This window comes from Podarcis gaigeae (genome assembly GCF_964106915.1).
Source record: "Podarcis gaigeae genome assembly, chromosome: 16".
In the NCBI taxonomy this organism is placed as follows: Eukaryota; Metazoa; Chordata; class Lepidosauria; order Squamata; family Lacertidae; genus Podarcis; species Podarcis gaigeae.
Genome location: NC_139693.1, coordinates 17515385 through 17535932, shown reverse-complemented (window position 1 = coordinate 17535932; position 20548 = coordinate 17515385). Strand labels below are relative to the sequence as shown.

Sequence of the window (20548 nt, the reverse complement as noted above, 5' to 3'; positions counted from 1 at the left end):
TCCCCCTAACTTGTGTTAGCACCCAAGTTTTTGTTTCTGTCCAGATGATGTAGGATGGATTATGCAGATTAGAATAATTTTTTGTTTATTTTTGCATAATTTATGCAGTCTGAAGAATTCAGGGGTTTTATGAGCAAAATCTGTCCCATTTATTTATAGAACTTTAATTTCATTTGTTTTGTTTCTCACCACAGACAATCCTCAGCTCTCTGGATCAATATCACACTCTTCTCAGTGGTAGCCCCAGTTGTCCAGATGTGAGCATTGTGTTTGTACAGGGTCTACATGCATGAAACCCAGTGGGCATAGCCCACAATCTTACAGCCCATTGCTAGTAGGGGATTAAAAGGACTGACCTTTCAATTTAGAATGTAAGAAGAGCTTCTTAGATCAGGCCAATGGCCCATTTAGTCCAGCATCCTGTTCTCACAGTGGCCAATCAAATGCCTGTGGGAAACCCACAAGTGGGATCAAAGCACAAGAGCACTCCCTCTCCCCTCTTGTGGCTTCCAGTAACTGGTATCCAGAAGCATTACTGCCTCCAAACTGTGGAGGCAGAACATAGCGAACATGGCTAGTAGCCACTATCCCAAATGAATTTGTCTAATCTGATGGCCATCCAAGTTGGTGGCCATCACTGCGTCCGGCAGGAGCAAACTCCATTTGCACAGTTTTATATACTTCTAATAGTATATCACCTATAACTCACCTTTTCTCTAGCTATAGTTCCAGTTACAGATAGGTAGTTGTGTTGGTCTGCCATAGTCAAAACAAAATAAAAAAATTCCTTCCAGTAGCACCTTAAAGACCAACTAAGTTAGTTCTAGGTATGAGCTTTCGTGTACATGCACACGAAAGCTCATACCTAGAACTAACTTAGTTGGCCTTTATGGTGCTACTGGAAGGAATTTTTTTTATTTTCTTTTCTCTAGCTAATAAATCAAAACACTGCAACCTCTCCTCATAGGAGAGTCACTCCATTTTAGTTGCCCTTTTCTGAACCTTTTCCCAGAGAAGTTACCTTCTTACCCAAAGGGTTATCTAGTCGAACCCTCTGCAATGCAGGAATCACAGCTGCTCAACCCTTTATGATCCTCAGACCTTTCTTCTCTTCACCTACCATGCCTGTGTCTCCCTGGGCAACCTCCATCTCTTTCTTTTCCCCCTTCCTCATCTCTTTGTCCTGGACTGAAAGCACAGCTACCTGGGCCTGCCTCAGGCCCTTGTGGGGCTGTCTCTTCAGGGGCACTGCTGGGCTTTTGCTGCTGAGCCTCAAGGTTGTCCTGCAAAAGGGGCACGGAATAAATGGCCCCTCTGGATTCTTTCGCCACCTCATGCTCCGCTTTGGGTAGCCGCAGCTCTTCCATCTTTTCTGTCACAGTCACAATCTCCTTGCTGCCCTCTGCCTCGGGGACTGGAGACTCAGAAAAAGGGCTTGTCTCTTCTGTGGGCAGAAAGAAAGGGGGTGTTACTGCCTCTGGGGGTACTTCAGAAACATTGTTTCAAAGCAGCCTCGGCAGGAATGCTGAACTCACTCACATGGGGGTAGGCAAGACAGGGCAGGGTTTCGCTATTTGAGGCAAAGGACCAAGATGGCACTTTCCCCTGGTTCTGTGTACAGAAGACAACCAGACTGGTAGTTGAAGAATAACATTTCCCCTCACACGTGAGTGAAGGCAGCAGGCTAGTTTTCGGGAGCGTGGCTCCGGGGAAGGTCATGTGACACACACAGGGGAATGGCCAGGGGGAGCCCACTGCTGCCCTTGCAGCAACTGCTACCTGAGGCAGTTGCCTCAGCCAGCTGGCCCTAAAGTCATGTTTGTTTATTGACACATCTGCCCATGTTGAAAAGGGGGTCTGGGTTATGTCATACCACAGCATGGGTACATAGCAGGAAGTTAGCAGAACCCTTCCCTCTCCATGCGCCAATGACTGGCATAGAGAGGGAAGGTTGAGAGGTTCAGCCCCCACTTCCCTGCATGCTCCTTCTAATAACAAAAATGAACTTAGGTGGCTTTAAAAGTGGGTGAGAGAAATTCATGCTGGGCAGGTTTATCAATGGAAATAGCTTTGGCAAATACTTCCTACCAGCAGGATCAGAGGCACCAGGCCTCACTAGTTACTGGGGGTCAAGGTAGGATGACTAGTTCTGCATCCTCCCAAAAAAAGAATGTGTCGCATCAAAAGAAAAGAGGGCATGGATTTGCATAAAATGTGCACATGCTGATTTATTTGTATAGAGTCAAATTTAGAAATAATTGCTGTAATTTAAACAGAAATGCAACACATCTCAGCACAGTGGGGAAGACACAAGGTGGCTTTTGGGCTGGCTCAGACGTTTGACTCTGGTTGAGCTCCCATAACCATCTCCCATAACCATCTTAACTCAGACTTGGGGTGGGCAGTCCTCTATTTGAAAATAGGACACATGAGCCACCCTGACAGCAAGAGAGGGCTACTGTGTTTATGAACTTCCCAGAGGCATCTGAATGGCAGGGTAGGTCAAGTGAAAAGCTATACAGAGCACCTTTAACACTTGTAGAGAAGCAGGGGTTTCAGCACGTGTGCCGTGGAAAATTGAATTCTGGATCAGCTAGGGCTACTGGTTGGCTACAGAAGGGCTCTTCTTGAGGAATTCAGGTGTTCTTAACACTGAACCCGTTTTAGACATGAATGGGGCAGATCACTCAGCCACAAAGCTCACTGGGTGACCTGGGGTCAGTAACTACATCTCAATGTAACCTACCGCACAGGGTTGTTGCGGACATTCAATTTTAGACTCTGGAGGAATTTAACCACTACGGTAGTGGGTGTGTGTGTGCTTTAGATAGTGATCTGTATTATCCTCCTGTCCAGATCACTCCTCCCCTGCAAATGGTAGCGGTGGGGGTTGAAAGAAAGTCAAATTTGCCAGACTGCAACTCCTTTCATCCTTTTGACTGTGTTATGGGGATTGGTGATGGAAATGGGCATGTATTTGACTTGGAAGATGGAGATTGGCAGAGAAGGGAAGGGAAGTGAGTAATGACAGTGTCCAAAGGGAATTATTCTAGTTTTACTCAGCTATAAATTCCATGGTGTCCATGGGATTTACTCTGTAAGAAGTGGGTTTAGGATGACGGCATCAGTTACTCATTATGCTGTTGCAGTCTGCTTATGGGCCTGGGTTTGCGGCAGGAACGGAGTTGACATTTTCAATGAAAATTCAGGGACGTGTATGTGCAAATGGTTGTGCCAGTGATGGTGCCTCCAACATCATCTCCCCATTCTCCCCTCTCTTTCCTGCACTCAAATATGACTGGGGGGGGGGGGGGAGGCACGCTGCTGCTTGCAGGTGGAAAACCCCCAGGGTGTATGCTCCTCCATGTCTGAGGGCTTTCCACCTGCCTTCCCTTTTTTGCATTTTGAAACCAAGCCACAAGGGCATCACACACCACATTTTGAACACAGCTGCTTGCACATTTTGAACATGGAGCTGCATGTGCTTTGCCCCATTGGCAAAAGACATAGGCAAGCCAGACTGCATTCTGAAGTCTCTTCCAGACAAAGGTTGCAAGTAGGCTGAACGGCACCCACTGTTTGTTTGTTTATTGAGCATTCATTCTGACTTGTTTGTGCGAAGGTTAGCGGATGGCATTTCAATTTGGTATCATGTCAAGCAATTGTTCTGATTTGCTGAAATGTATCTGTTGAAAATGCATTTGTTTGAAATTGGTTCAAGTTTGAAATTGGTTCAAATTTCAGATTGGTTGAAATGCATGTAAACTCCCATGTCAAGCATTCATTCTGATTTGTTTGTGGAGAGGCTAGACAACATTGCCTCAAGCAATTGTTATTCCTCATGCACACACTTTCCAGTGCATTTTCCTGTCACTTTCCTTCCACCTCAAGACATTAGGACTTTAGGGGGGCAGCGCGAGGAGGACCAGGTTTGTTGTGCAAGAGTGCCAAATCCACAATAAGGAATGTGCTGTTAATGCAATGTTGTCAGTATTTGACTGAATCCCACCTGCAACATGGGAGCAGTCTAAAGGGACAGTGTCTTCTGTGAGGGCCCAGACTTCTGTCTAGTGGTACCACTATAACAAAACCTTTCCAAGGACTCTGCAGGAATTAAATCACATAAAACATTAGCAAACTAGGGGCTCATCCACACATACCTCTGCTATGTGCTTTCTAGGCACAGGTCTGGGCTTTCCAGGTCTGTGTCCAAGCAGTTTTTCTTTGTCCCAACACTTTCCCTAGGAAAACTCATTATTTACTGCAGAATTGGAGCAAACAGCAATCTGCAGCAAACCCAATTGGCGTTTGCGGTGATTCAGCAGTAAAACGTGGGTTTTCTCGGGGAAAGCACCAAGACAAAACGAAAAACCGCCCAGAAACAGACCTGGGAAGGGTGGACCTGTGCCTAGAATGCACGGAGCAAAGGTGAGTGTGGATAAGCCCTAGAAGTAATTGTTCAAGTGAATAGTGAATAGAGTTGCCACCTTTCCCCCACTGGCTCTGCTCTTGTGCTTTTGACAGGGAAAATTCTTTTGGCAGAGAAAATTAGCAGGTGTATCTCTTCCTAGCAAATGATTGGAAAAGTTTCACGGACTGAATTTATCTTGTGTTTTGACCTCCAGGTGAGCAAGGTGGCAATCCTACTCAGTGTTTAGCCATACCAGAAGCATTGTTACCTCTAAAGCAATACACGTCATATTTGCTTTGGGGATCTGGAAATCCAGTCTGGTTGCGAAAGAGGAAGATGGTTTTGACTCCTGAGACGTTTCCTCCACACTTCTCCCGTGGGGTGACGATGGGGTACCGCACACTTCCGTCTGCGAGCCAGCCAGGGTTGCAGTGGTCCAGACCTTCATTCCATGCTGCATACAGCTGGCCTGTCGTGGCAATCTCCACTCCCAGAGACTTACACTCAGCTTTGGCCTCCTCCCAAGTGAATTTCTCTGGAGAGCTCACCACAAACAGCTCTCCTGCAACCAGAGACAAGTTGGGCATCAGTGTTTAAAGAGATAACAACAAAACATGCTTTGACTGGAATTAAAAGAAGCATATTTACTTATCTGTTAAAGCAGGAGTGGCTAATCTGTGGCTCTCCAGATGTTCTACTTATTTAATCACGTTTATAAATTGTGTTTAATATCTGATTAATATTTCAAAATATTTTATTAATATTTCAAAAAGCTCCAAGCAGCCTAAGTTGTTACAAAGTATGTGTTATTCGACTTCCATCTCCCATCAGCCCTTGCAGGCAGCGTGGCCAATAGTCAGGGATGTTGGGGGGCCACAGGTTCCTCACCCCATTTTAAAATGCTTAAGACAAAGAAACGTCCCAGCCAGGCAAAAGTACTTGAGGAGGGTGCAGAGCAGGACCAGTGAGAGGTGTGGCCTGGAGAGGGTCCAAGGAAAAGTCCCAAGAACTGGACACAGATGCCTGGAAGGTTGTATTTAGCCTCTTGCCCTGAGGTTCCCCACTCCTATACTAGATGGTAAATTAATGTTACGTAAGGGCTTTCTGAAGCTTGTTATCTGGGGAGAAGCACTTAGGTACTGCCCCTTGGTGTGAGAAGAGGGGGCTTCTTCCTTCAGTTCAGGTGGCAGGCAAGGCAGTGACATGGGGCATGGCATTCCTGGGGTGGCACCCTCTTTATGGGACTCCCTCCTCAGTGAGATTATGCATGTTTTGGTGACAGATGACTGGTATTGCACCTTTTAATAATGTACTTTGGTTTATTTTACAAGACATTATATAGTATGCTCTGTTGTTGTTTTAAATTTTTATCATTAAATTCTTACAACATTGTAAAACTTAAAATAAAACATCCCGCCCTGGCCCATAAGATAAAATTTAGGCAATACATCAGAAATGGCATCCAAATAGGATAGTAAGTGCCTATCTCATTCAACCATTTGCAGAGAAGGCAATGTACACTTTATCCTAACCAGAAAGTTTCATATTGTGAACTGAGTCCTCTGTTTTCATTTCCAGCCATGTACATAATAAAGCTGGACCAATCTATTGTGAAAGCATCCTTATGTTTCAAACCGTGTGCCAGTTTTATTTTATATGCCATTTTTCCACAGGAGCTATTTGCAATTGTACCAGTTTCCCAAAGAAGCACCCTCGTTTTCTTCCAGTACCTCATTATTACAAGCTTGTACAAGCTTAGTAAAATACCGGGTATATCTTATTTGGATTAGGTTAATGTTACCTCTTGTAAAACGATTGAGCTGAGCCAGCTTTGGATATTTAAAAGTGTTTTGTCCAGTAATTACTTTTATTTCAACAAATGCTTCTTCTCAGAACTGAGCCATTTTCCTATATGCCCACCACACATTCCACAGCCTCTCCAGCAATTCAGTGAATATGAGGAGATAATATGGAATCTTCAACCAGTCCAGACTTGAGACTCACCTCTGACTTCCAAGCTGCGACATTAGTCCCACTTTCATTTTCTCATTTTTGATTTATACTTAATAGTGACAACAACAACAACAACAATTGTTACATATACCCCGCCCATCTGGCTGCGTTGCCCCAGCCACTCTGGGTGGCTTCCAACAGAATATAAAAAACATAATGGAGACCACAGGTATGAAGTTCACGGCATGTAATGCCTTAAGAGAGAATATAATGAAAATGATTTACAGGTGGTACATGACACCAGTCAAGCTCACAAAAATATATCATTTGCCTGATAATAAATGTTGGAAATGTAAAGAAACTGAAGGTACATTCTTTCACCTTTGGTGGACATGCCCAAGGATTAAGACTTTCTGGGAGATGATCTATAATGAAATGAAAAAGTTATTTAAATATACCTTTCTGAAGAAACCAGAGGCCTTTCTCCTGGGCATGGTCGGCCAATTGGTGCCAAAGAAGGATAGAACTTTCTTTATGTATGCTACAACAGCAGCAAGAATACTTATTGCAAAGTACTGGAAGACACAAGATTTACCCACCCAGGAAGAATGGCAGATGAAGGTGATTGACTACATGGAAATGGCGGAAATGACTGGCAGAATCCGAGACCAGGGAGAAGTCAGTGGAAGAAGATTGGAAGAAATTTAAAGTTTATTTGCAGAAACATTGTAAAATTAAGGAATGTTAGAAGGATGCTGGAATGAAATTATGTGGTTTTAGTGGAAATGTTATAAAGGATTAAGTAAAAATAGATTGTTAATTGGTGAAAGGAGAGAATGTAAAGTTACATCATATTAAGATAAATTATAGAACAAAAATTGGGAAAGATGGAAAGGATTTGCTGAAATAGCTAACTGAACTAGAATACAAAAAAGGGAGGTGTGAGGAGGTCAAGGAAACAAGCAAATAAAAGATAAGTTATGGGAAGGTTCGATTTGTTTTTTAATTGTTTCTATTTTTCTGTTGTTTTTTTATTGTGATGTGTTGCTTTGTTTTTGTTTAATTTGGTGTTTTTTCTTCTTTTCTTTTTGTAACCTTTAAAACTTCAATAAATATGATTTAAAAAGAAAAACATAATGGAGCATCAAACATTAACAACTTAATTTTATTTCACCCTAAAATGGCAATTCAGAGAGCAACATACCTACTGTTCCTCAGCATTACAATGAAATGAAAACTAGTCCTGCAATGGGGCAGGAGAAAAGCATGAGCATGTAGCTGGCCAGAAATACGTATCTTATTTTTAAAATGTCTTGTGCCTTTCTCTTGCCACATTGCAGCACTCATGGAAACTGATAAAACAACATTTCATCAGAATAATGCCTCCTTGTCAAGAAACACATGTAGTACTCCTTTGGTCTGGTCAGTCTAAACTGGAATCATGGAAGCAACAGTTGTGCAACAAGCTACCTCGTGTGGCAATGCAACTCACCATGGGACTCATCACACTGGTTGAAGATCTATGGGCTAAAAGCATAGGCATGAGATATCATTTTGCAATATTTTAAGTGGTATCTCATTTGTTGAGATTGAGAGAGACTAAAAAGGGAAATTCCGCTCACAGAAGTCCAGAGCTCTTCACTGATAGTAACCTGCAATGTTGTGGTAGTATGCTGTGTTGTAAGCTCTGATCTGGAGGAAGGGGTGGGGTATAAAACATTGACATGAATGCGTGTCTGGTTGATAGGCTGTATTTGATGGAATGGATCACAAGTTCAGCAGGCAATGCAATAGTTAGCTACTCTATACATCCCATAGCAAAAGGCAACATGAAGTCTCTGATTTCAAAGGGCAAGGATATTTTGTCAATCTAACTCACCATACAGTTCTTCAGCATAGCAATAGACATCATACATGTCTTCTGGGTCCACTACCCCATAGTTACGGACACCCGGAAACCCATCCATGTCTCCGTAACAGGCTTCACGAGGGGTCTGTATGGGGTACCTGAAGATAAGAACAGTGTTCAGTGTCATAGCCCCAGGCTAGGATGAATCATAGCCCTCTACCAATGGCGGATTGGGGAAAGAGACGGAACTACACTGGCATGTTCCACATACAGCTGCTGTCACTGGGGCTAGCAAGAACTTCCCTGAACCTCAAGGGGACCCCTCTGTCACCAGATTCTGAGGACTGGTTCAGAGGCTCCTCAAGAGTCGGAAGGGTCAGTAGAGATATCCCCACAGCTTGTAATTCCAGGGCTTAGAAGGAGCCAATGGCTAAATAGGAAGGCACCACTCAGGGAGGATGGCTATGGCCCAAACCTGAGGCCTAGGGAATGTCACAGGATACAGCCCTGGTGATGCCATTAAGTATGACACATTTAAGCATTAACTGCAGTTACTGAGAGCATACCATTCAACTTTGCATTAATAATGGCATATGCTATACTTATATTTATATACACCTCTGGGAAATTAAGGTGGTGGGTGGGTGGGGTCTCCTTAGTGCTGAGCTTTACGGTATGCCCTGCTGCCCTATAAGCAAGATAAAACACTTTTTAAAAAAAAAAAAAAGGTTTAGCTTTTTAAAAAGGTGGGGAAGATATGAGCCCCTGGAACACTTCCTAAGATTATCCCTAGTCAAAGCTTCCATTAGAACAGACATGCACAATTTCATGAAGGGAACCAGGAACCACAGGAAATCTGGCTTCTCATGGTTCTTTATTTCCCAAGAAAGGCCATTAGCATCCAGGGGCACCACGATCTTAAACTTCCCATGGTTCCTCAAAGCAGCATCAAAGGTGTGCCTGAGGCTCTACCAAGAGCCACCCCCACCCCATTACTACCATGTGAAAAAGAAAAGTGATGGGGTGGTGGGTTCTCTAGTTGGACTGCATGCCCCCTTGTGGTTCCAATGACGCCACTGGGAATGTGAGGTTTCGAACAGGTTCTTCCTAAAAAAATTATTACTTTTCAAAATGAATAGTCTCCACTGACCCCATTTCAAACAGAGCTGCAGGGAGTTTGAATTTCACTTATGCAATGCCTACAGAAAAAACGGGAGGGATATACCACAATGTCAGTGCTGGTTTCATAATGTGTGTAGCCCTTAGTCAATACTGAAAGAGCCTGGCTGCTGGATCAGGCCAAAGGCCCAGGTAGTCCAACCTCCTGTTCACAAGCAGTACATCATAAGCACAATGGCCACCTTCTGGCTCTATTCCTCAGCAACTGCTATGCAGAGAGACACGCTGTGCCTCTGATCCTGGAGGCAGCATAAATCTTGGGCTTTTATAGCTCCATAAAAATGTCACCATTCCTAAATTTCAAAGCTAATAAAAACACCCAGTTCTTAAAAGATGGCTTGAGAGTCACATTTTCTCATTAGCACTGCATCAAACACCCAGTTCCAAAAGAGGCCAAGCCCTCCCTATCCTGGAAAGTTTTCCACCACCTAAAAGCTACCCCACCTGCTTAACCTCTGATGCAGCCTTTGTGATATCCTCCAGATGCTTTAGACTACAGCTCCAACCACTCCCAGGTAGCATGGCCATTCAGCCTGGGGCTGATGGGATTTGCATTCCAAAATGGCTAATGGGAGTTGTAGTCTGAAACATCTGGAGGGAAACCAGGTTGGGAAAGACTGCAGATAAAGTCCCTCTGAGGACAGGCATTTCCCAGTACTCTTTCCCCATTGCACAAATAAATGGTACGGTATGTGTGTGCATTTTTGTGCATCACAAATTATAGTGCATGAGTGTGGAATCTGCCATCTGGAATTGGGAATCCAGCATGCTGGCCTTTCTTTAATAATAAAAATAAGTAGCAATGGGGGGAGGGGGTCACTAAATTAAGGATTAGGCAAATATGTGAAGGACTACTCTCTCAATAGTGATGAGCCATGAGAGCTTCATGTAGAGCCTGATTGTTCCAGGGCAGTCTACCCCTGATTACCAGATACATCTGGAGAGCACTAGGTTGGGGAAGGCTGCTCTGTAGGTTGCAGAGCAGAAGATAATATCAAATAACAGAAACATTGTATTTCCAGATTTCCAATCCATGTATGTACATGTATATATGTACTGTATATGCATGCATACATACAAGGTCTCTGGCATCTTTCTATAATTTGCTGCTCAAGATAACCTTTTAACGGGAGGACTGCAATGGTCTGAGGAGAACCTCACTACATTTGAACATATTTCATATAGACAATTTTGTATGGATACCTACTTGGACATGTGGAGTCCTTATATTAATTTATATTTTTAATTTGAAATAGATGTACTGGTGGTTACTGTATCCTTAATGTGAGTTGATGGTTTTATTATTATATTTCTTTATCATATCTTATTTTTTAATTATCATGTCTAACTTTTTAAACTCTAAAATTCTATAATTTGATTCAGTCAATGCATATCCATTATTGGGAGCATATAACATAATTTGTAAACTATAATTTATCATTCTAAACTTAATTGTATAATGATTATTACCACAGGTGCCTTCATTCTATACCAATTCTACAAGAAAAACTCGATATATAAAAGCCTGGCTCTTTGAACTGTTATTATCTATATATGTACTTGAAAAATAATTTTAAATATAAAGAGGAATGTTAAAAGAAAGAAAGAAAGAGGCCAGCTTGACTGATATTCTATCCATTCATTATGTCACTAATTCACACTTTAAAATTTAAAATTTAATAAATAGATCGAGTGTGGTGGTTAAGTGTCAGACTTAACCTAGGACCTGGGAGACCAGGGTTTGGATCCCCATTTGGCCATGAAGCTCACTGGGTGACCTTGGGCCAATCACTGCCTCTCAACCTAACCTACCCTGCAGGGTTCTTATAGGGATTAAATGGGGAAGAGGAGCAGGAGCAGTATGTACACCATTTTGAGCTCCTTGGAGAAAAAGGTACGGTATAAATGCAATAAATAAATAATCAATAAATTTCTACGTGTCGCAGAAAATTTTCCACCCCCTGCCACTGACTGACTGAGCTTCCAAGTCCCAGCTACCTGACGGTTTGGTCGGCGATCCAGCCTGCATCACACTGCTCATAACCACTGAGATAGGCAGCATACAACTGCTCCGGTGTGGCGATCTCAGCTTCTATTCTGGTACAGGCCTCCTGGGCCTTGGCAAAGGTGTAAGCATAGCGGGCAGAGCCTTCCCGGTAAAGGAACACAACTCCTAGAAGATGGGAGAAGACATCATACATTTAGAGCAAACTGAAAGTGCATAGCTTTCCTCCAATAATCCTGGGAATTGTAGTTTGCTAAGGGTGCTGGGAATTGGAGCTCTGTGGAGGGTAAACTACAGTCCTAGGATTCTTTGGATGAAGCCAAGGCTGTCAAAGTGTTATAAATGTGCTTATATGCATGCTGTTGAATCAGCTTGTGTGCATCCAAAGGGGGCCTTTAATCAATCCAATTCTGTTGGCTGTTTTGCCAGCAATGAAGATCTAGCTTTATAAATTATTAGATAAGTTCACGAAGAGTGGGCTGTTAGTGATCGTAAAGGTTTAGTGGAATCTCCATATTCAGGGCAGTGTGTATTTGAATACATAAGAAGATCAGGCATAGGGTCCATCTGGTCCAGCATTCTGTTCTCACAGTGGCCAACCAGATGCTTGTGGGAGGCAGAGCATAACCATTGTTGCTAGCAGCCATTGATAGCCTGCTCCTCCATGAATCTGTTTAATCTTTTTAAGTCATCCGAATCAGTGGCCATCACTGCATCCTGTGGGAATGATTTCTGTAGTTTAACTATGTGCTGCATGAAGAAGTACTTTCTTTTCTATGTCCTGAATCTTTCAACATTCAGTTTCATTGGATGTCGACGAGTTTTAGTGTTATGGCAGAGGGAGGAAAACCTTTCTCTATCCACTTTCCCTATCCACTTCTATAAACTTTTATCATGTTGCTTCTTACTCACTACTTCTCTAAACTAAATAAGGCTATCAATTACTACTAGCCATGATGGCTATTCTCATGGGTGTAGCCAGGATTTTTGTTGGGGGGGGGGCAGGACTTTTGTTGGGGGGGGGGACAGAGCCAACGAGATTGGTCAGATTGTTAAGTATTTCTATTGTTTTACTTGATGGGGTTGGGGAGGCAGCTGCCCCCCTGTTCCCCCTTGGTGGCGCCCATGGCTATTCTCAGCCTTCATGGTCGGAGGCAGTTGCTAGGAATCCAAGTGGGGGAGAGTGTTGGGTGGGCAGGGGGACTGATGTTTTTCAGTTCTGAATGCAACATGGCTTTATTTTTTGTGTTAGTTCTGAAACTGAATAAAACCTAGGGCTCATCCAGACTTCTGCTTCTCCTGCTGCTTTCCTCTGGGAAAATGTGGTTTTACTGCTGAAATAAGTAAACGCCAATTGGGTTTTCTGCAGACTGACGTTTTCTTCAATTCAGTGCTAAAGTGCAGGTTTTTCCAATGAAAGCAACAGAACCAGTAGAAAAACAACCAGACTCAGGCCTAGAAAACACAAAACAAGCCACACAGACCTGTGCTTTCTGGCACAGGACAAGCAAAAGTGTGGCTGAGTCCTTACCCCCCCCCCCAACCTCTGCAATTAGAATGGGTGTTTCCTGCGATCAGGCCTAGTGCTATGGGACTTGAATCTGCAATAAACACAGCAAACCCTTTCAGCAAGACACTCTGGCAGAGCGCAACGTTACCTTTGACCTTCACCTGCAGCAGGTCATGCCCATCCTCGATCCCATGCTGGACATCGCAGCGGTACACCCCAGAGTCGTTGGAACGCAGTTCGCTCAGGACCAAGGTGGCATCTGTTGGTGAGTCTGGATAAAAGGGCAGGGAGACTCTGTCGCGGTAGGCTTCGCTCACCTTCACCTTCAGGCCCCGAGCGACCAGGATCTCAGCTTCTCTGCCCTCTGTGATGAAGGTCCATTTCACACGGGGTGCCCCTTGGACAGCCCGGCGGCCTGCAGTCCCAGAAGTGGGCAGTGGATGCAAGTAGGTAACATGGCAGGGGATGGTGAGGCTGCCGGAAAGAACAGCTCGGACTGGTGGGTATTTGGCAATGGAGACCCGCAGAGCTTTGAGGTCATCTGGAAGGGAGAAACAAGAAAATGCATATAACATGAGAAGTTCAGATTTGGCACAGGGCATATTTAGGAATAATAGCCCATGGCCTCAGTCATTTTATACACCGCTGTAACAAACTACAGTTCCTATGATTCTTTGAGAGAAGCCAGGAGTGTTTAAAGTGGTGTGATACTGCTTTAAATGTTAGTCAGAGGGGGCCTTAGAAAGTCTTGTCGATCTACTGGAAATCTCGCAGAGTTTTACCAGTAGATCCAGTTCTGCCTGCTGCTGTAGACTAGCCCCAAGTTCCCAGTTACCTGTGCTTTCCCTGGAGAAGCTGAATGCATTCGTGAAAACAGCCTGGGCAAAGGTAGAGAATACCAGCAGGATATATGCCATTATGGTTTCTGTCAGGGAGAGGGGGAAATATAAAAAGTATTAGAAAGGTAGGCAGAAGAAAATCTAAGACAAATGCCAGCTCCAGCATTCTTACAAGTACCTGAAAGAAACAAAAATTAAGAAATGTCTTTGTTGGGCTGTTTTTCCATAGAAAAATAAATATTCAATCCCAAAGAAGTGAACTGGAGGATAAACTTTGTTAGTTTAACACAAAGAGGCCATTTGTCCTAACGGAATACAGTATTTATTATTTTATTTATTCATTGTATTTATATCCTACTTTTTTTGTCAAAGTAGCTCAAGCATACATTATCACCCCCTCCCCTCATTTAATGCCCTGTGAGACAGAGTAGGCTTTGAGGTACTCAAGGATTACCCACTGAGCTTCATGGACAAGTGAGGATTTGAACCCTGGTCTCCCAGGTCCTAGCCCAACACTCTGTTATACCTGATCACAGTCCTGGAGTTCCCTAGGTGGAGGGATTGACTGTTAAACCTCTTTATTGTGAGGGGAATAGTGTGGCTCCTAACAAACTGCAGCTCCTGTAATAGCACATAGGAAGCTGCCTTATGCTGATAAAAGGCCCATCGTTCCATCTTGCTCAGTATTGTCATGTTCTCCAGGGTTTCAGGCAGGGACCCTGTTTCAGCTCCACCTGGAGTTGCCAGAGATTGAACCTGGGACTTTCTGCATCCAAGATAGGTGCTCTACCAATAAGCTACAGCCATAACCAGAATTATTTGTGGGGAGCCATGATTCTTTAAAATGGCAAGATAGAGCTTTAAATGTATGATGCAAATGTGGCCTTAAAATACCCATTCCCCAGCGATATGAGTCTAAATGTAGTCCAAAACTTTGGGAGGGCACCAGGTTGGCAAAAGCTGCTCTTTGGCATGACATGGTGCCCAATAAGTGGAACCAACATCCTTGGAGCTGTAGCCAAGCTTTCCCTTGGCACAGAGCAGTGGCTGCCAATAGGTAATTGAAGTTGCACTTGCAGATCAACTGCTATCAGGGAAAATGTCAGCCAGCAAAAGACATTTCGCTGGCACATTCTCCACCCCCACCATTGTCTAGGCCAGATTCTTCTGAAGGGCAGACTCTTCTTTACAAGTACTATGACCTTTCGTCAGTACTGTCTGAAGTGTTTCTGCATGATGGGCCTTGTTTCACTCGCTTCATTGAACAGTATCTCCTATAATTTATTTCTAAGCGGCCTTGGCACAGCTCGTAGCATCACCCGCTTTGGCATTTTTGCAAAGACTGATTCATCCCAAAGTCACAGAAGACAGACGGTCTGAGGCAGGCCAATTTGGGGTGAGGCTTCCCATTTAGGTTCTGGATGTTTTTAGCTCAGCCCAGGGCCCAATTTCACTTAAATCAGCCAACTTGGTGCCCTCCAGATGTTGCTGGACCACAACTCCTCAGCCAACTTAGCCAATGGTCAGGAATGATGGGATTTCTATGGCCTAGACAACTAGTCTATGTATTATTTATTTTTAATACAAGTACTTGTATAAATTGCAGCTGGAAAGTAGCATCGTAGAGGAGGCCTCCATTTCTTTGTGAAAGGGAACAGGAAAGGCCCCTTCTCACAAAGGCAAATTGCTGCAACAAACTCATAGATCATTAAGAACAAAGTATGTTTTTTTCCTTGATAACATTTATTTCTCATAGACAAATTGATTCCAGATCTAAATCAATTGATTAAGTGGTCAAAAATTCAGATGATTAATTCACTGAGGCTGCAACCCAACCTCATTTTCCCAAGCACATGATCCACCAAATTCAATGGAACTTACTTTGAGTAAACATAGGGCACATTCACACCGTACATTTAAATCATCATGAAACAGTCATGGTTTCATCCAAAGGATTCTGGGAGCTGTAGCTTTTTAAGGGAGCTGAGAGTTGTTAGGAGATCCCAATTTTCCTCCCAGAGCTACAATTCCCCATGTGCATTAACAATCAATCACCCTTCACAGGAAACTCTGGAAATTGTAGTTCTGTGAGAGACTGCAGCTTCCAGAATCCTTTGAATGAAGTCATGACTGCTTTGTGGTGATTTAAATGTATGGTGTGAATTTGGCCTAAGAGTCAACTGCTACCCCAATTAGCTTCTGCACATGCAATGGCCACCATATTGTTGTACGCAGCAAAATGGCCCCACGTTGGGGGCTCTGAGGAGAAAGTTAAAACGCTACAACTTCAGATCAACACCCTGAGAACTAGACATCCTCTGCAGAGCTCAGCAAAGCGAATTTCAGCTGGAAATTCTGAGGAAGCCCCTAAATTAAGAGAGTGGCCAACTTTTATGCTCTGTGGTTCCTGAGAGCTTTTTAATCATACGTCTCTTTAGCAAAGCTTCACTGGCTCCATTTGGGCTGCCACCACCGCCACCCAGGCCCACAGTGTGAGAGAAAAACGAGGTCTCCTTCCCTCCGATTAGTCACAGGGACGAGGCCTTTTAAGATTCCATTCAGGCCCCATGTACTTCCCTCATTCCCTGTTTGAATGTCGGAGACTGGCCAAAGATTCTTTTCTTCCCTTCTGCCTTGTTAAAGAGTTATTATTTGGAAGGAGAAAAAGAAAAAAAGGCTATGGCAAGGGTGGTCTTTTTGTGCCAGGGGCATTCAGAAAAGAATGCCCTCACCAATCTCTTTTTTCCTCCAGAGAATAAATCTTAGCAGGTTCTCAGGCAGTTAATGTTGTACTCCCCGCCATGTTTGACTTTGTGGCGCTGTGTTTTCCTGTGCTATTTCTCTTTCTCTCTCTGAATCCCATGGTGGAACTGAAGTACAAATAGGGAAGGTTATCTGACAACAGCACAGGCAGAATCATCCCACAGGAACCAGAGTGTTTGAGGGAAGAGCTGTATCTAGGGCTGGCCCGAAACATTTTGCCACCTGAGGTGAATGACAATATGGCACCTTTCCTCCCATTCCATGTACGACAGCCTGCCAGGCTGGCAGCTGAATCTTAATTGGGTACTAGCTCTTGGGCAGCATCCTCCATGGCACCTGAGGGGAGCAGGCATTGGGTAGGCCATGGGGCACACACACAGCTTCCCCCACTTCCTGCGGCCTCAGCATTTGCCGCCTGAGGCAGCAGCCTCATTCTGCCTCACGATAGCCATGTATCTTAACTTGTGCTTTCTGTGAGTGATTCCATTTAGGCAGGAGCTTATTATGGAGTCAGTGCTGCTCATGTACATAAGTTTTTTGCAACACCTGTACAACACTGGCATTATCAAAATGCAGGGTTGTTTTCTGTTCTTTCTTTCCTTGTACATTTGCTGCAAAAAAACACACACAAAACCAATAGAGAAAATTAACCTGGGATTGGAGGGTTGTCATATGTGTGGCAATTTGGAAGTCTCTACTGATACACCCCTACTTCTGTTCGCTCCCCACCTGAGCTGAGCATAACATACATCATTTTGGTTTTTTCCAGCGGCCCAAATGATAGAAGTGGCCTATTTCAGTTGCTGTTTGTGGAAGGAACCTCCCAGTTTCAACAAGCTATTTTCTAAAGAGTACAAGTGAGGGATTACCTCAGAGATTGTAATCACACTGGGCTTTTACCATGAAAATAATAATAATAATACAAAGGATTTGTGCAAGACCTCTTTTTATCTCTTGTGCAAGCCTTCGACAGATACATGTTACTCTGGTGCAAGACCTAAATTTTTATTAAAAACTAAATGGAAATATATGACTAGGCCTCAAATATCTAACAGACCACCTCCTTCTAGTGTCATGATGAGAGAGGGAGAAATACTTTTCAAAATCTGCTTTCTAAATGTCATGCATTATTGTGTAAGCTTCTGTCATGTCATCTCTAACTCATGTTTTCTCGAAAATAATAAGTTTCTCTCATATATATATATACAGGGGCGCCGACTTATAAAAAATATTGGGGGGGGCGGGGGCCCATACCGACTTATAAAAAATATTGGGGGGGCCCAAGACCTCCAAACCGCTGCTGCTGGGGGAACGAAAGGGGCGAGCCCCGAGCTGCCCCGACCTTAAGTGAACCTGTGAGGGCCTGCCCTTTGCGGCAGCCAATTGGCTGCCGCCGTGGGCGGTGAATATTAATGAGCTAGGGGGAATCCCTGCTTTTCGCCAGCCCCGCGAGATTGTTGATGGGTCGAGAGCCCGCAACCCCACCCCCTCTCTAGATCGGGAGTGGCTTTTTTTTAACTCATTACTGAATGTATTTTAAAAGGTAACTATCGTCAAACAAGGAAAATAAAAAATACCAACATAATTTTGTGATTTTACAAAGCATAATATAACTAATAATTTTCTTAAATTATTGGGGGAGCAGAGCCCCCCCCAAACAAATTTTTGAGGGGGCTCGGGCCCCCTCAGGCCCCATGGAGTCGGCGCCTATGTATATATATGAGAATTTCTAGTGCTTTGAGGAGAAGAAGAAAAAGAGACCAGGTAATTTCAGACTCTCTAGGAGAAAACTCCAGAAATTGAAGCGAAAATCAGATGAGGACATTTTGGGAAGCAGACCTTTTAAAAACTTGGATGAAATTTGGCCTGACTGGAGCTTTCTCTCCCACATTAGATGTAATTAAGTTGCCCACAGGCTGAGTTTGCAGGATTAAAGCCAGCCCACTCAATTGCAAGCTACTTAATTTTCATTTTGATCCATTCTCTGAATTCTCAGCAGATCTAGGAACAAATTTCTCAGGTGTGGAGAGATTTAAAGCAGTTTCAGTGAAAGAGGTAAATTCTCATTTTGTGGGGTGGGATGGGATCTTCAAATAGTGACCCAGATGAGCAGAGAGTAGTTTTTAAAAACTTCATTTAAGTAGCTTTTATTCAGAACCACAAGAAAGCACTGTTACCACTCATATTAGTACCGTGTAGCTCTATGGTTATCCTAAGCCAGAAGTTGAGAATCTTTTTCAGCCTGAGAGCCACATTCCCTTCTGGACAGCCTTCTGGGGGCCACATGACAGTAATGGGTGGGGCCAGAGGCAAACATGTTACCTTTCTACAGGAGGCTAATTTCTTCACATGCTCACACTTGTTCTTCATCTAGGGAAGCAAGAGGCATTTTCAAAGACACAATTTCTTAGCACAAAATTCTCATTTTTACCCAAGAAACGTTTAAATCAAGTATCCCCATTTTCATCCTTTATCCGCACACCCTTTATCTACACAACAGCCCTATAAGGAAGGTCAAGCAGAGAGAAATAGTCCCCATATGCATTATACATTTCAAGCAATACCATACCACTTTAAATAGCCCCCAAAGAATCCTGGGAGCTGTAGTTTGTTAAGGGTTCTGTTAGGACACCCCTCTTCCCTTCACAGAGCTATAGCTTACAGAGTTCCCTGGGAAGAGGGATTGATTATTAAACCGCACCGGAAACTATCCGCGTGAGGGGGAATAGGAGCCTCCTAACAACTATCAGCACCCTAAACAAACCACAGCTCCCAGAATACTTTGAGGCGAGCCGTGACTGTTTAAAGCGGCATCCTGGTGCTTTAAATGTATGATGCAAATGCAGGCTTAGCTTAGCTCACAAAGGTGCCCTGTGGCCATACAGAGAAAGAGAGGAGGCCTTCTGTCCGTGTTAAGGCTCACAGAAGTAGCGTTCTGCAGCTGCAGAATGAGTCAGCAGGCTTGTGTCCAAGCCCTGGCAAATGTCCAAGAAGAAGCATCACCCACACAAGCTATGATGATGGAAAGCCCTCACCTTCCTGAGGGAGCATTCCCTGCCCTGCCACTCATGCAGCAGGGGCCGAATCACAGGTGCACTCAGGCATCTTTCCAACTATTTCAGAGGTGAATGCAGGAGCATGCTTCAAATATTTTCACCTGCACACTTAAAGACCGCTATCTGAGCCCCCACCCCCTGTGCTCGTATATTTTATCTGCAGAAAGAGAACTCACTAGTTGTTGATGCTGTCATGTGTACGATTCCACAAAGTACACAAAGATTCTGCAGCGTTTTATATGCTGATATGGAAATCAGAGAGATGGGACGAGACAAAAATGACCTGAAGGAGCATAGGGCCATATGTTTAAAGCACTACAATACCACTTTAAGCTTCTCCCAAAGATGTCTGGGAGTTGTAGTTTATTGCGGGCACTGAGAGTTGTTAGGAGAGTTCCTATTCCACTCAGAGCACTACAATTCCCAGAGTTCCCTGTGAAGAAGGATTGTTAAACTACTTTGGAAATTGTAGCTCTGGGAGTGGAATAAGGACCTCCTAACAACTCCCAGCACCTTAGCAAACTACACTTCCCAGAATTCTTTGGGGGAAAACATGATTGTTCAAAATAGCATCATAGTTATTTAAACATGTGGTGTGGATGTGGCCAAAAATGAACACTGTTCATCCTCAAAGCTTTGCACAACATCCTCAGATCTTAGCCTCCCCCCACCCCCTGCAAAAAAGCTAATAGAATTCTAGGCTGCATCAAGAGAAGTCTAGTGTTCAGATGAAGGGAAGTAATAGTACCACTCTTTTCTGCCTTGGTCAGACCCTATGAGGACTCCTATTTCCAGTTCTGGCCACCACAGTTTAAGAAGAATATTGTCAAGCTGCAAGGTGTGCAGAGGAGGACAAGCAAGATGATCAAGGAAGGGTCTGGAAACCAAGCCTTATGAGGGACAGTTGAGGGACTTGGGGATATTTAAATTGGAGAAGAGAAGACTGAGGTGATAATGATAGCCATCTTCAAATATCTGAACAG

At 43.8% G+C, this 20548-nt stretch overlaps 1 protein-coding gene across 22 annotated transcripts in view; it reads right to left on the bottom strand.

Annotated features, from left to right (window-relative positions):
• Window positions 1–20548, bottom strand: part of BCAN (brevican) — a 45822-nt gene that overhangs the window by 13008 nt on the left and 12266 nt on the right. For 4 of the 22 annotated variants that reach the window (XM_083716980.1, XM_083716982.1, XM_083716993.1 and 1 more), the window contains exons 2-7: window positions 13743–13832; window positions 13056–13448; window positions 11391–11565; window positions 8244–8371; window positions 4680–4973; window positions 1121–1444 (exon numbers count right to left, since the gene is read on the bottom strand). In XM_083716980.1, the coding sequence (XP_083573106.1) occupies window positions 1121–1444; window positions 4680–4973; window positions 8244–8371; window positions 11391–11565; window positions 13056–13448; window positions 13743–13824 (1396 nt within the window). In that variant the 5' untranslated portion in view covers window positions 13825–13832. The other 18 variants (XR_014558988.1, XM_083716976.1, XM_083716987.1 and 15 more) reach the window with 18 other exon arrangements.